Here is a 15209-nt window from a genome sequence, read left to right on the forward strand (position 1 = left end):
AAGGAGTCTGAGAGACCAGGGTTCCCCAATCCGTAGGTCTTCTCTCTCTGAGGTCTGCAGACTTCCTGAGAGGTGTCTATAAATCCATATGGGCATTAAGCACCATTGGTCAACTGAATAAATTATTTTTTGCATATAGATGCACATCTGTTTAAATGCATTAATGCCTGTGGGTATTCTGGTGAGAGATTAAACATAAATGTATTTTAAAACACTAAGACTCATTTGAAATTAACATATAAAACATGCCAGCAGGACTTCTACGTGATAGTGGGGCATGGTTTTGGCCCTTAAGGAGCAAGAAAATACATGATGGTGAAAAGTAAAGGCACATAAATTCGGTACTAGGGTTAGCCCCAAAAGGTGAAGGCTTGGCCCCTGGCCCAATGCTTAGGACCAATATCCAGCTAGCTGCCCATTTCCTCCCTGAACCCCAATTTAGAGATAGAATGGCTGGTTCCACAATTCCCGTGGAGGACCAAGGCCTCCCACGGAAAGCCTTGTAGAAATGCCTGGATCTCAGGAGCACTCCCTCTCATTCATCTGCTCGTTCATTCATCCAACAAAAACTTAAAGCCTTCCTCCAGCTCTTTGGGGTGTATTTGGCCACAGAATGAAAGCACCGACCATCCGCCCTTTAAGGAGATTTCAGCATGACAGAGTCAGAAGGGGTCCGATGGGTCACAGAGTCTTGCCCAGAATCCGAGGTCTGGAGAGGATGGCACACAAGTACAGGGTCTCGCAGCAAGTTTGGGGCAGGTCAGCAGGTGGAGTTCTGGTCTCCCAGCTCCCCAGTCCAGTGCTTTTCTTCCCCTAACATGGCCTGTGCCTCCAGGTAAGAATGCTTTGTGTATCTCGGTCTCAGTGAGCCCCCAGGGCACAGGGACACCGGTGGCCATCCACTCTTGTCTTCGTTCATGTCTGTGAGGCACTTGACGGGCTATGGTGAGGCATCTTCAGAAACTCCTGGCTAAAGCTGCCTTTGTTTGGATAGTGCAAGGGAACTTGAGTGCAAAGCATGGCTCTTAATCTGGACTCTGGCTCTCAGGACTTGTGATGTTCTGGGAGGAGAACAAGAACATAGGTTTCAGCCATAGCCCCCTTACTACTCTCATAACAACAGACTCCTAATTCACATATCAACAGAGCACGCTAGCTGTCTCTCTGAATCTTTGCTCGGTACCTCTTGCCTGCAGTGCTCTCCTGGTCCTTTCTCCCCTCCTTTCTCCTTGCCATCCTCAAAGGGCACAAATCTATGCTTTTTGACATAGATTTTGAAAGTCTTCCAGGTCCAATGGCTTCATTGGCCTCAGTTACCACTTATTTGGGATTTTCTGATACTTAATTTTGTCGTCAGTAAACATGCTGTCTTTTTCTACAAGAGAACCACCCACAGGCCCTCACAGCACCTTACACAGGTAGGCACAGTGGAGGCTCTCAATGCTTATTGGTTGAATGAATGAATGAATGAGTGACTGACTGAATGAATGAATGAATGGTTAGTAAAACCAGAAGACGGAGTTAGGGCTACTGAGGATATCAGAACTGATGTTTCTATATTGCCTTTCACAAAGGACTCCATAGGCTATTGCCTAACCCATCCTAGAGGGCAAATTATCCAGAATACCCCCATCTTTGGGCAAAGATAATGAGGCTGAGGAAAGAGAGGTCAAAGGTCATAATGAGTTCCCATCGGGAAAACAAGCCAACATAAAGCAAGACTATTTGAATGACCAGCTTTCTTGAGAGGCTTATCACATGGCTTCTAGAGGTAATTCCAGGAGAGGAAGACAGAGTGGCAATGTCATTGCAATAAAGGTCTGGTTTCCGGGGGACCAGAAGGATATAGATGTTCCAGTCCTGGTTGTCCAATACCAACAAATGGAGCATTTTATTCCTTTAATGTCATGTCTTTTTCATTTAGTAGCTACCACGCTAAAGATTTGGGTCAAAATGTCTGTAGGCAAAGTTATTTTAAGTGAATTTAAAAACGTAGGAAAACACTTTATCAGAGTCCACCAAAAAAAACCGTGAAAACTCAGTCTTCTAGAAAATCAGTGACTGGGGCACCTGGGTGGATCAGTTGGTTAAGCATCCAACTTTGGCTCAGGTCATGATCTTGCAGTTCGTGAGTTCAAGCCCTGCCTTGGGCTCTGTGCTGACAGCTGAGAGGCTGGAGCCTGCTTCAGGTTCTGTGTCTGCCTCTCTCTCTCTGCCCCTCCCCTGCTCCCACTCTGTCTCTCCATCTCTCTCAAAGATAAATAAACATTAAAAAAATTTTTTTAAATCAGTGATAAGTATTATTTCTAACAGGACCATCCCAGAGTCTTAGGGGATGAGGTTTTATTAGGAAAACCATGAAACCAACCTGAAGAAAGACTGATGACAGGGAGAAGCTACTCTTAATCAATCAGCCAAGACAAGGTCAGTGAAGGATCGCGCCCTCAAAGCCTTCCAGATCAACAGCCCAAGGATCCTTCTCAGCTACCTCAACCATCCCCCATTTGATACATAATCTTGCTTTGCCTTGTTGTTTAAATGTTATGACAGTCTTAAATTTGGGAAGCCAAACAGCATAACCCATGAAATAGTAAGAGGGCAAGCCAAGACAGCACCCTGTCCAATATTCCATACTGAAATCAAAAAGTACGAAGATACTCGTACACTGAGGGACCAGAGCTGATTAAAGAAGATGTTAATTATCATGTTAAGCCAGTGAGGGTTTTGGAAAAGAAAACGGTCACTGTGGGTGTAGCATTGTCTCACTGGGCCTCAGCAAGGAGGTGGCATTGGAGGGGGACACCAAAAAGTCATGAACTCAGCAGGGGAGGGGAGAGGACAGTGAATAGATCCCGTTGGGATCTTGAACTTGTCTTCACTTGTGCCTTCAAGCTCTTTCTCACCTGCTGGGCCTTCCTGTATGGGAAGTGGGTGTAATTGTGTCGGCTGTAGCCCAGTCCCACGACGTTGAAGACCGCATGGCTGTTGTTGCCGGCAAATTGGTTAGCCAAGCCGAAGGCAAACTGGTAGGGTCTCTTGGTGAGGTTCCCACCTGGCTCAGCAGGGGGGGCTTTCTGGCTGTGCAGGGTGGCTACCAGCTTCCTGAGGGACGAGTCCGGGAGCTTGTAGAAGAATCTCTTGAAGCTGGGGTGTCGCCTGATCTGGAAGCAGAAATGAAGGCCGGCCCTCAGTGTTGCTGGCAGGTAGCCCCTCCCACTGGCTGCCCCCACCCCAACTCCATGCACCCAGGCTGGGTGGGGCACCTCCGGTCGCTGGGACAAGCTTCCTTGTTAAATGCCTCCACTACCTCCAGCCTCTCAGAATCTGTTCTGTGAGGGCCAACTCCAAGCAGCAGAACAAAGTGGAAAACAACAGCAACAACAACCCTGCTGGTCTTTGTATAACGGATGCTTAAATAGTGTTTACTGTCAGTGTGACTTCTCCAACCTCTGTGTAGTCACGTGGGAAATGGCAGGACGGATACCCGACCCGCGCACCATGTTGCTGGAGGAAGGGGATGAAGTGAGCTAGTTGATATGAAGTGTCTCATGCAGAGCGGATGTTGGGTGAATTTTAGTTCTCATTTTAAGTCACTTCCTCTTAATACCTAAGTGTCGTGGGTTGGGTTCCCCCAGAGACAAGGGCCTGGGTGCAGGTAGTGATGCTGGGAAACAGTGATGGGGAGAACGGGGACCTGGGGCAGGACGGGGAGGCAGTCCTTGCGGCCTGTTCCTCACAGGACATTCCAGGAGCCTGCGTAGAGCCCGCTCCTCAGAGTTATTCCCACGAGGGACAAGGGACCTGACGTATGGATACACCATACACCAGTTTCCATGAGCCATTGGTTGAGGGCATGTGTCAGGAGGTGGGGAGCGATCATTCTGGTCTCCCATGTGGGTGATAAAATGGTGCAAGGGGCCGGTCCTCAGGCAAAATATGCAGGTGCCGGCAGTGGGGAGTTGGGCCAGCGTGCGCTGTGGTGGGAAGGTGAGGCACCCACAGCGTCCACTCTGCTATGGCCCATTCACGACCCGTGTTCACATCTGACACCCCCCATGTCATCTGTGTTTGTCTCTCCAAGTAGACTGTGAGGGGTTCAAAGCTTCTGTTAGAGGCTATCTAGCAGGAGAGGGCAATCTGAAAGCTTGAAAGAGTTGGAGACCATAGAGATGCTGAAATGTGTGCCAAGACAGAGTGAAAAAGAGCCGGCAGAGGATGAGATCCGTGGGACCGGCAGGCTGGACTTGGGGAAGGACAGAGCTGGGACACAAGCTGAACTTCAAGGGGGATTCAGATGGGGGGGATGTCCCGACTGGCAGCATCAGCCTCGTGAGGATTGTATTATTGTAAACTAACATTTATCTCATCTGCTATGTGACCGGCAGATTCTATAGATGCATTAAACTTTGTCAAGTATGTATTTATCAAAAGGTATTTGCAAAGAAGGAAACTGAGGCTCAGAAAGGTTGAGGAAGATGCCCAAGGTCACTGAGATGCAGGTCACCAGGAGGCACTGGGATTGAACTCGGGCCTCAGCCTCGGGGGTACCCAGCAGTCCTCACCTGCTCTCCCAGCTGGCCATCCACTTCCTGGAGAAGGGCCACCAAATTCTGGATGATCAGCTCCTCTAAGGAAAACAAAGAAGGAGTCAGGGGTTGTTGAAAAGCTCCACAACCTCACATCCATTCAGTACAGACGGATTGTCTCTAAAACACAGCACTCAGGTTAGTTTCAAAGGGCAAAGAAAAATCTTCCCCGAAAATACGGCTGGAGCATCAAAGCTTTCTCTGAGTTTGCTGTATAGAAATGGAAAGGCCTGGATGCCTGGGTGGCTCAGTCGGTTGAGCACCTGACTTTGGCTCAGGTCATGATCTCACAGTTCGTGGGTTCGAGCCCCACATCAGGCTCTGTGCTGACAGCTAGCTCAGAGCCTGGAGCCTGTTTCCGATTCTGTCTCCCTCTTTCTTTGCTCCTCACCTGCTTGTGATCTGTCTCTCTCTGTCACTCAAAAATAAATAAATGTTTAAAAAAAAAAAGAAATGGAAAGGCCTTTGGCCCGTTGAGTGCCACGTAGGCTCCATTTGACAGGTGGGGAACCTGAGACCTCCCAATGTCCCCGATCCAGGCTACAGAGTAGCAAGGTCAAGAATGGGAGCTGGGGCCCCGGGGCAGCTCATCCGGAAGCAGGGACGGGGAGACGCCACAGCCACAGATGCGACAGGAATGCACCCACCAGCCTGGGCACAGGTGGCTGCTCATCCCACGACCTAATTGTAAACATTCAGGATATTTGTGGACCTTTTGTAATCAACTGTTGGCAGCCTGAAATCAGCCATGGCAGGAATATTTACACCATAGAAGTCTGCAAATGCTACAAATCAGGGCTGCCTTCCTGCTCCCTGCCCCCCCTTGCTGCCCAACACCCACCCTCAGCCTGTTGGCCAGCCCACCACTGGTTACGAGGCCCAGAGTGAGCCAGGAATCGTATAGGGAACATTCAAGCAAACTCACCAAAGTTACATCCCACTGAACAGACAAGGGTTTTCTACAATAAGGGGACTCTCCACCTGCCACCCTGCCCCAAGAGCCCCAGTTGAAAGGCCAGCCCTGCCTCCTCCCTGCCCTGCTGGTGCCTCCTGCCAGCAGCCTTCCCAGTCTCTGCTGGAATTCAGCCTGTGAGAAGCCCCGGGGCAGCCCTCCCAGGAGAGGGCGGGTGGTACTAACTGGATTCGAACACTCCATCTGGCTGAGGCCCTCCCTCTGGCTGGTGGTGTCTGGTCTGGGAGGGCACGTCTGCGGAGCCCGCCGGTGCCCCCTCTGCAGGGGAGGACTCCTGGAACTCGACGTCTTCCAGGTCTGAGGGCAGAAAGGAGCTGGTATGAGTGTGTTTGGCACCTGTTTCAAATCCACAAGGACGTCAGGGGCCCAGGTTCTGACAAGAAACTGACCAAAGCCAAGGGCACCAGCTTGGTTTCCCAGGCTGTTCAGCGAGGCCCCCAGCCCCCTTCTTTGCCCCCTCTGGAAACCTTGTTCTTCTTTTCTGCCATTAGCCCCCTCTGTCTCCTCACAGTCCACTAGGAAACACGAAGCAGGCCTGCCAAGATCCCACCAAAGAAGCCCACTTCCCCGTCACTCGCTGAGGCTTTGCTGAATCACTGAGCCTGTCTGAACCTCACTTTCCCTATCTGTCTAATGGGAATAACAAGACTGACTTCACCAGGCTGGAAGTGGGTTGAAAGAGGTAATATGTGTGAGAGCAGCATGCAGTAGGCACTCCATAAAGGTCAAGGGAATCGCTATGCCTCACACTTGGCACGTGTGAAAAAGCAGAGGCCCAGGCCATATCCTGCTTCATCAGACCAGGGTCTGTGTTTCTGTACTAGCTTTCGGGGGAGTCTGATGCACTTAGGCCACTAAACCGATGCACTGCTCTCAAACTGCATTTGTTGTTGTTGTTTTAATGTTTATTTTGACAGAGAAAAAGAGTGTGTGTGTGTGCATGCACATGAGCAGGAGAGGGGCAGAGAGAGAGTGAGAGAGAGACAGAATCCCAAGCAGGCTCCGTGCTCTCGGCACAGAGCTCTATGCGGGGCTCCATCTCACGAACCGTGAGATCATGACTCAAGCCAAAATCAAGAGTCAGAGACTTAATGGACAGAGCCACCCAGGCACCCCAAACTGCATTGGTTTTTAAGTGTTGGTGTGTTTGTGTATGGGGGAGGGAGGGCGTGTGCTGTGGGTGGTGAGTCCAACTGTCACCCAGGGGCCGCCTCCTCCCGGCAGCCCTCCCACACCTCCCAGCCTGAAGCAGAGGCCACACAGCCAGCCAAGCCCACCCTGGAGGGAGCCTGAGGCTGCAGGCAGCCTCTGTTACCATGGAAACACTGGGCCTGCTCACCAGGGCTGCTGGAGGTGGACGGCTGATGGCCCCCCACACACAGGGGCAGAAAGCTGGGCCTTCTGGGCCGCCGGGACTCCGGGCTGACAGCCCCTGCAGGCCCCGCTCTCCTTGGCTCCTTGGGGCCATGTCTCTTATGTGAAAAGGCTTTTCTGAGGCTGGACTTCTTCTCTTGAGATCGCCTTCTGTAGGGTGGGGATAGGTTTTCTACAGCCACTTCTGGTTCCTGGACGTGAAGCTGGAGGGGGAGATGAGAGAAACTGAGTCACTCCCCCCACCCGTGAGGAGATTCCAAGTGGGCCAGGGAAGGAGACCAGCAGCCCCTGAAACAGACTGAGGCCCGCTGAGGACCAGAGGGTGCCGCCTGACCAGAGCGAGTGCAACCGGCAGCCATGGAGGGCGGGCAGGGGCTCGGGGAAGGAGGAGGGACAGGAAGGAGCCAGGCTCTGGAAAGATGTAGAACTGGGGAAGGGCAGGGAAGTTATTATGCCAGGCAGGGGCAGGGGTGTCCATAGTGAGGGTCAGGATCTACGTGGAGAATGTCTTCCTCACCTCTGCCCCCTGTTCCTCTGCATCCTGGAGTAGGGCAATGATCTTCTGGATGAATTCTTCTAAAAAAGAACAAAACGTTTGCTTACACTTCAGTGTGGAGCAAAGCATTTCTACTGTCAGTCCTCATTCCCTAAGACCCCCGTGGCTCCCTGGGTGATTCTCCCAGGTCTCCAGGTTGCTAATGAATTTGCACTTATTGGTCCCTCAGAAGTGGCCCGAGGGCAGGGCTGGTTCTGAGGGAATACGTTCACTTCTCCATTCATTGAGCACATCCAGATGTGCCGATTTAAGTGTGAAAAAAATAACAGAGGCCCCTGCCTCCGGGAGACAGTGCCTCAAGGCCATCTGGAAAGGCCTGACCCCAAAAGTTCCCTCACCCAGCACCTTCCTCTCTTTTACTTAGGACATGGACCCTTCTCAATTCCCCTTCAAGGCATATTTTCTGTGAAAACCAAACAAGGCAGGACGGAGGATATGGGGGAAGTAGATCTTTAAAATTATCTTCAGGGGAGCCTGGGTAGCACTTTGACTCAGGTCATGATCTCACAGTTCATGAGGTTGAGGGTCTCCCTCCCTCTCTGCCCCTCCTCTGCTCACACACATTCTCTTTCTCAAAAATAAATTTAAAAAATGTTTAATTATCAAAATTATCTTCAAGGGCACCTGGGTGGCTCAGTTGGTTAAGCGTCCAACTTTGACTCAGGTCATGATCTCACAGTTCATGAGTTCGAGCCCCGTGTCGGGCTCTGTGCTGATAGCTCAGAGCCTAGAGCCTGTTTCAGATTCTGTGTCTCCTTCTCTCTCTGCCTCCCCCCTGCTTGCGTTTGGTCTTTCTCCCTCTCTCAAAAACAAATACAATTTTAAAACATTTTTTAAGGGAAAATTAAAAAAAAAATCATGAGATCGAGCCTCTCTTGGAAATTTGCTTGGGATTCTCTCCCTCTCTCTGCCCCTCCCCTACTCACGCTCTCCCTCTCTCTCTCAAAATAAATAAATAAACCTAACAAAAGGGAAGTATCTTCAAACACACAGAACTGACAATGATTCCATGAGTCTAGCCATGGCTTTGCCACTGGTAAGGGATTAATAACCACGCCTGCAGCTGCCACGTGTGGCACTTCCCTCCTGTGGCCCCTACCCACCCCCTTCCTATCCTCTAGATTTCTCCCGAGGCTACAGGGCTACATAACCACAACAATAATAACGATAAATGGCAGCTAACATTTATTAGCTCTAAATTGCTTATTAACTGCTCTGCTTTATCAGCATTCATTCCATTAGAGCCTCGAAAGACTGCAGGATCTAGAAACTCTTATTACCCTCATCTTGTAGTTGAGGACGCTGAGACCAGATATGAAGGAACTCATTCAAGTTCACACAGATAGAAGAGGTCAGAGTCCAAATGCAAACCCACGCCTGAAAGATCACATCATCTACAGAGCCCTTGCCGTGGGCCAAGTCTTTCCTGGCATGGCCAGTGCCGGCCTCACCAAAGAGGGCATCTTTGCTGTTGTGATTCTACTGCTGAGGCTCACTCAGGGTAAGACAGGGGTCTGTGCTTTGGGACCCCCCCCCCCCACTGCCTCTTCCCAGGCCTGCTGCACCTGGAAGTCAAGGCTAGGTTACTGCCTCTCTCTGGGTCAGTATGGGATCAGGCCAAATGATTTCCAAAGGGGGGGGTCTGAGAAAAAGACGGGGTACTAACTGAATTCCAAGGCTCTGTTCGTCTGCAAGTCCTCTTCGGGTCCCTGGCTTCCCACTGGGGTGGAAAGCTCAAAGGGACTCGGACAGGCGCTGTCTGTAGGCAGGACCTCTTGGACTTTGGGCTCCTCTGAGTCTGAGAAGCAAGATGAAATGGCAGGTATGTTTCATCAGGGTGAGGGTGTTAGCGAACACATAAACATTAGAAGAGGTGCCAAAGTTCACCCCACGGCTAGATCATGCAAAGGCCTTGCTGGCCCAGAGGGGAGCTGTGGGTCAGGGTCAGGGCTCTGACGGACTGGCCCAGACTAGCTCCCTTATCCCTTTGCATCTCCTTACAACTGGCTTTCCTGGGCTTGGCCCTCCTCTCCCCCCTTCCCTGGCAAGCTCATCCCTCTGGCGTCTTGGCTTGGAGAGTAAATGCCTGATTCTATGGCACGAATTAATGCAGCAGGGCCAGGGTCCCCCTGCATGAAGACATTCCACCACGGGGCTCCATATTTAGGTATAAACATTGCCCCTCCTTTTTAAAATGTGAATTCCCCTGGCCAGGCTAAGTGGCTAGCCTGTTCCTCCCTGCCACCCAGGATGATCCTTTCTCTCCGTAGCTCAGGTTCCATCATTGGTTGGCCACATGACCTTGAACGCAATGTTTTAGCTCCTCCCATGTCTCAGTGTTCTCATCTGTAAATGGGGATAATAATATGGCTATGTACAGACACATGGTAGGGAAGTGTCTCATTTTACAGGTGAGGAGACTGAATCAGGCACAGAGACGGGAAGCGACATAGAAAGCACAGGTCAGAGCCCAGGTCTCCTGCCTCCCAGGCTGCGGTTCCTTCCTGCCCATGCTACCCCCTGCCAGGGTATAGCAGCTGAGGCTGTGGAGAGAGGCAGAGGGCTAAGGGATTCCTCAGCATCATTTCCATGGGGGGCTTAGCTGGATTGCCTAGACAGAGAGGTCTCGTGTATGGAGGTGACCTGCTGGCAGCCCCTTCTCCTCCCTACTGTCCCCCCCCCACCCCCCAACTACTCAGAGCAGAGCCAAAGTCAGAACTAGGATGGCAGCCCCTCGAATGGCCCATTTCCAGCCCTGGAGAAAGTTCCAGAGCTGGAGGCAGCTGCAGTGTTGCTATGGTAACCCTGAGCCTACTCACCGGGGCTGCTGGAGGTGGAGGGCTGATGGCCCCCCACACACAGGGGGAGAAAGCTGGGCCTCTTGGGGGCCCGGGTCTCTGGGCTGGAAACATCTGCAGGCCCCTCTCTCTTAGCCTCCTCACAGCCATGTTTCCTATGAGAAACGCCTCTCTTGAGACTTGACTTTTTCTCCTGGGATTTCTTCTTGTCAGCCGGCACTGCAATCTGTGGGACCACCTCTGGCCAAAGGGCTTGAAGCTGTGGCAGGAGAAACGAGAGAAACCGAGTCAGGCCCTTGACCTTGAGGAGAGGGGAAAGCTCCCTGAGAAACAGCTAATAGCAGCCACAAGCTTCGAGGTGGCCCCAGGCGAGGGAGGTGACAGAGCCTGGCACTGAGGAGCCCTGAGACCCGGAAGGGCGAGTGGGCCTGGAGCAGGAAGATGAGCAGGAAGCAGCGAGCCCGTGGGGGTCTACACTGACCGTTTGCTCCTTACCTCTTGCTCCCACTGGTCTCCCACTTTTTGGAGTAATTGCACTATCCTCTCGATGATACTATCCTCTGGAAAAAAGTAAATGCACCCAGTTAATCTTTCTGGATGCACCGAGAATTCTCTCTAATGACTGTCTTGGCCTTCTGAGATCAACCGAGTTCTGTGTTAAGTGAGGATGCTGTTAGGCCACGGGAGTGGTGAAAAGCACCATGTCCCAGGAGCCAGGCCTTCTGTGAGACGCTTGGGAGATCCGCAGGGAAAGGGCAGGAGGCCAAAGCACAACATTTTAGGCAGGTCAGTCCTTCAAGCATTCAACCTGCGCCTCCATTATTGCTTTGGACCCTTACGGATTTGTAAATCTCTGCTTGGGTCGGGCAAGCCCTGTGACCTGGAGTAAATCTCTTAACCTCTCTGTCCCTGTGAAGAGTGAATCATCATCCCTGTCCCACTTCCCTCAGCAGGCTCTCAGGCCATCAAGGGACTCTGCTTGGAAATACTTTACAAGGTCAATGCGGCACAATTCCAGTGGGGGGAATGGTAGAGCCCCAGCGTCACTGAGGCGCCGGACAGAAGGACCCCAGCAGGTCTGACACAGCCCGTCCGCTGCATCGACGCCTCAAGCACCCACCACATCTTTACAGAGAAACCACAGCAACATAAATGGTTTTCTTGGATATCCCGGTTGACTGACCAGAAGACAACAGGCCCAGAGTTCCCTCTGTTCCCTGTCAGCCAATCTGTTCACAGAAAAGAAGGTGCAAACAAGCCTTCTTGGTCCCTTGGACTGCAGAGTTTTTCACCCCCTATTTCCTTCCCTCATCTCTCTCTCATTTGTTTGGCTTTTGTTCCTTGACTCAGTCGACCAGCTGACTTCCTCTCGTCTGAAAAAACAGCTTGCAAAATAAAGAGCCTGCAAAATAGCCAACTAAATGCCTTTTCGTTTATTCTCTGGCAGATGCATAGATGTTTGACATCTCTTAAAATATGCCCATTCCTTCTAGGGAATTAGATTAATAGAGCATTCATTATCGATGCACTGCATTGTGGCTGTGCGTGACACTACTCATTTTTTGGAGATGTGTGCTTCCATATTTAAGGATGAGGGATCATTTTACTTAAAATGGCTCAGCCACAAAACGATACACGCCAACAATTATGAAGCAAATATTGGCCTACGGTCGACAATTGTGAGTATAGGAGTGTGCATATAGCTATTCCATGCTGGCATATATTTAAAAATATATATAAGTTCTATATTCCTCCATTCCACATTCCTTCCATAAATCTCAAAAGACTAAAAAAAGTCCCATGCTCATTAACACATAAGGCAGGAACATTTGCCAGTGGCCGTTCTAATTCCTGAGACTCCCTTCTGTGAAACTCTAAAATAAGTAAATGTGACCAGAAGTGCCAGAAGGAGCAGGATCAGTACATGTATTTTGAGAGGGACCATCCAAGGTGTAAGCAGTCATTTGGAACAATGCATCTCATTTGGTAACGGCCTCCCCTCGGCCACCCTGGCTGCAGGGCAAGAGGACACTAAGAAGATGTTCACTCACCGTCAAGTTTTTTGAGCTCCTCTTCCCACCTATGACCTGTGGCTTGAGCAGCAACCTCCGGCACTCCAGGACCCCCGTCTTCAATGAGCATGGACGGGTGGAGATCAGAACTTTCCCCACCTGGACGGAAGATGAAAACAAGCATGTGTGTGTGGGTGGGGGTAGTGGCGTCAATGACATTTTTCTGACTCTGTTCATGAGCACAATAAAATGACACAGAATTCACAGGAGGATAGGCACTGATGCAGCCAGCTCTAGGTGTAACCAAAAAAAAAAAAAAGTCAGAAACCTGCCAAGGTTTCCATCTGAAAAGAGGGGGCATCAACCCAGACTTCCTTCTCCCCATTAAGAATGTGGTGAGGGGCTTTTTTGTAACTTTATTTTATTTTTGAGAGACAGAGAGTGAGTGGGGGAGGGGCAGAGAGAGAGGGAGACACAGAATCCGAAGCAGGCTCCAGGCTCTGAACTGTCAGCACAGAGCCTGATGCGGGGCTCAAACCCACAGACTGTGAGATCATGACCTGAGCCAACGTTGGACGCTTAACCGACTGAGCCATTCGGGCACCCTGAGAATGTGGTGAGTTTTAAGAGCTACAGGGCAAAGCTCTGTCTCCCTCCAGGAGCCTGGGGGGGGGGGGCGGGGGGCGGGGATTCAACTCCAGGACCTGAGTCAGGGAAGAAAGTCGCCTTGCAGGGGACCAGCTTCCTTATTTTACAAATGAAGAACCAAAGGTCCCAGAGAAGGGCAGCAATTTGTTCAAGGTCACAGAGCAGGTTTATTCTGGAAATAGCCAAGTGTAGACCGTGCCCCCGAGCAGCCGGCTCTATCTAATTCTCTGGCTGCACCCCCAATCCTGGCACCGGGACGATGTTGGGGGCAGGGCTTCCCTCCTCACCTCCCTCCCTGCCTTCCCATTTCTCCTGGCTCTGTGCTCCTTCCGAGTACTTAACAACAACAGTTGCCACTTAACAGAGCACTTTCCCCGTGACAGCCCCGGGGCCACAGCTGTCCCATGAAATAGCAAGGTTATCTCCATGTCCTGGATGAAAAACTATTGAGGCTCAAAGAGGAAAGTCACCAGCCCCAGGGCACACAGCTAATGAGTGGTGGAACTGGGGTCTGACTTCAGGCTCTCAGCCACCGTGCTATTCTACCTCGAAGAAATTTCACTGTGGTGCTGTCCCTGATGGTTGTCCCGACTTCCACATCCCCTCTGTTGAGAGGTTTGAGGAGTCGGCCTAGAGTACCCCAGCCCGTGGGGGTGGGGCAGAGGGGTTACAGGCATGGTCTGCTCACCCTTGGGTGCTGGGCTCAGGTCAGCCTCCTCAGAGCGTGGGGTGGCAGCCATCTTGAGCAGCCCTGTCTCTTGGCCTTCAGCCTCCTGATCTTGGGCCCCCTTGGTTTCCTCAGCAACATGTTTCTTATGACTGTGTCTCTTGCGGCTGGCCTTCTTGTCGTGGGCTTTCTTCCTTGGAGCTGTCTCCCCCCGTGTCTCCGGGGCATCTGCGGGCTTGGGGAGCCCCTCCTTCTCCTTTGCCTTCCGGCTGGCCTTTTCCTTGGGCTCTTCAGGGCCTGTCCTCAGGAAGAAGTTCATCAAGGTCTTCAGCCACCCCTGCTGGCCCCGTCTCTGGGCCTTGTCCTTCTTGGTGTCCTGTGGAAGCCTCTGGTCACTGGGGAGAAACTCCCTGGTCTCCTCCGGGCTGAGGGCTATGGCCGTGGCATCCTGAGCCTCCACGGACTGAGCTGGGCTCTGGGGACATCCAGTGCCATCGCTGGCTGTCCGGTGAAGCATCCTCCTGGAGGGCGTAGTGGGCAGGGAGAAGCACTGGTGGTCCTTCTTGGGGCTCTGTGACCTATCCAGAGACCTGGCTCTCCTCCCTGACAGAGGCTTCCTGGGTCCCCGTGGGTGCTCCATTGCACTGCAAACAAAGCAAACAGTTCCCTTACAGACCTACCAGAGACATGGCGGACCGGCTACCAGTGCTGACCTGTGTGCCAATCCACCCAGCCCATTAATGTGAGTGATATCAGCCCTCAGCGCTGCTGTCTCCGTTAAATTCCTCAAAAGCCCTAGAAGGGAGGGCTATCCTTGTCCACATTTTCCAGAGGAGGAAACTAAACTATGGGAGGTCAGGCCCCTTCACAGCTGGCCTGTAACTCCCCTGGGCCCCCCCGGAAGGAGCAGGACCTTGCCAACCCCTTAGTTTTAGTCCCTTGAGACTGATTGTGGACCTCTGACCTCCAGAATTGAAAGATAATGAATTCGTGTTGCTCGAAAGCCTCTGAGTTTCTGGTATTTTGTTGCAGCAGCAATAGGAACTAATACAGCTGGAGCCAGGGGCCATGTCCTGCCCCTCGGGCTCTGGGCAGCTCAAGCACCAATGTCCCCATCTGCCATGTGCCTGAGACCTGCCTGTCTGTTTCACAGGCTGTTAAGGATATTTCACAAGGGGCGCCTGGGTGGCTCAGTTGGTTAAGCGTCCAGCTTCGGCTCAGGTCATGATCTCATGGTTCGTGGGTTAGAGCCCCACATCAGGCTCTGTGCTGACAGCTAGCTCAGAGCCTGGAGCCTGTCTTCAGATTCTGTGACTCCTCTCTCTGACCCTCCCCTGCTCACTCTGTCTCTCTCTCTCAAAAATAAATAAAAACATTTTTTAAAAAAAATAATATTTCACAAGACAGTCCAGTACATGGCAACTCTACTACTCCAGTCACTTGGGGCAAAAGTTTGAAGTCATCCATGACTCTGCTTTCTCTCACTCACCACATCTGATCCATCAGAAAAGACTGTTGGTTCCATAAAACACATCCAGACCCCAGCCTATCTCCCCAGTTTCTCCAACACCACCTGAGTCTAGGACCTAGGTCTG

General features: G+C 51.6%; 1 protein-coding gene across 1 annotated transcript; it reads right to left on the reverse strand.

Moving 5' to 3' along the window:
• Positions 1-542: 542 nt before the first annotated feature.
• On the reverse strand, positions 543-14254 carry BNIP5 (BCL2 interacting protein 5). The gene is made up of 11 exons (XM_029943162.1): positions 13636-14254; positions 12339-12458; positions 10783-10847; positions 10309-10546; positions 9156-9287; positions 7451-7509; positions 6899-7136; positions 5725-5856; positions 4563-4627; positions 2904-3161; positions 543-1061 (listed from the first exon to the last, which is right to left on the reverse strand). Exons 1-11 carry the CDS (start codon positions 14252-14254, stop codon positions 1026-1028), a joined length of 1962 nt encoding a protein of 653 aa, XP_029799022.1. The 3' UTR covers positions 543-1025.
• Positions 14255-15209: the final 955 nt, after the last annotated feature.

Source organism: Suricata suricatta, chromosome 7, assembly GCF_006229205.1.
Source record: "Suricata suricatta isolate VVHF042 chromosome 7, meerkat_22Aug2017_6uvM2_HiC, whole genome shotgun sequence".
Classification (NCBI taxonomy): domain Eukaryota; kingdom Metazoa; phylum Chordata; class Mammalia; order Carnivora; family Herpestidae; genus Suricata; species Suricata suricatta.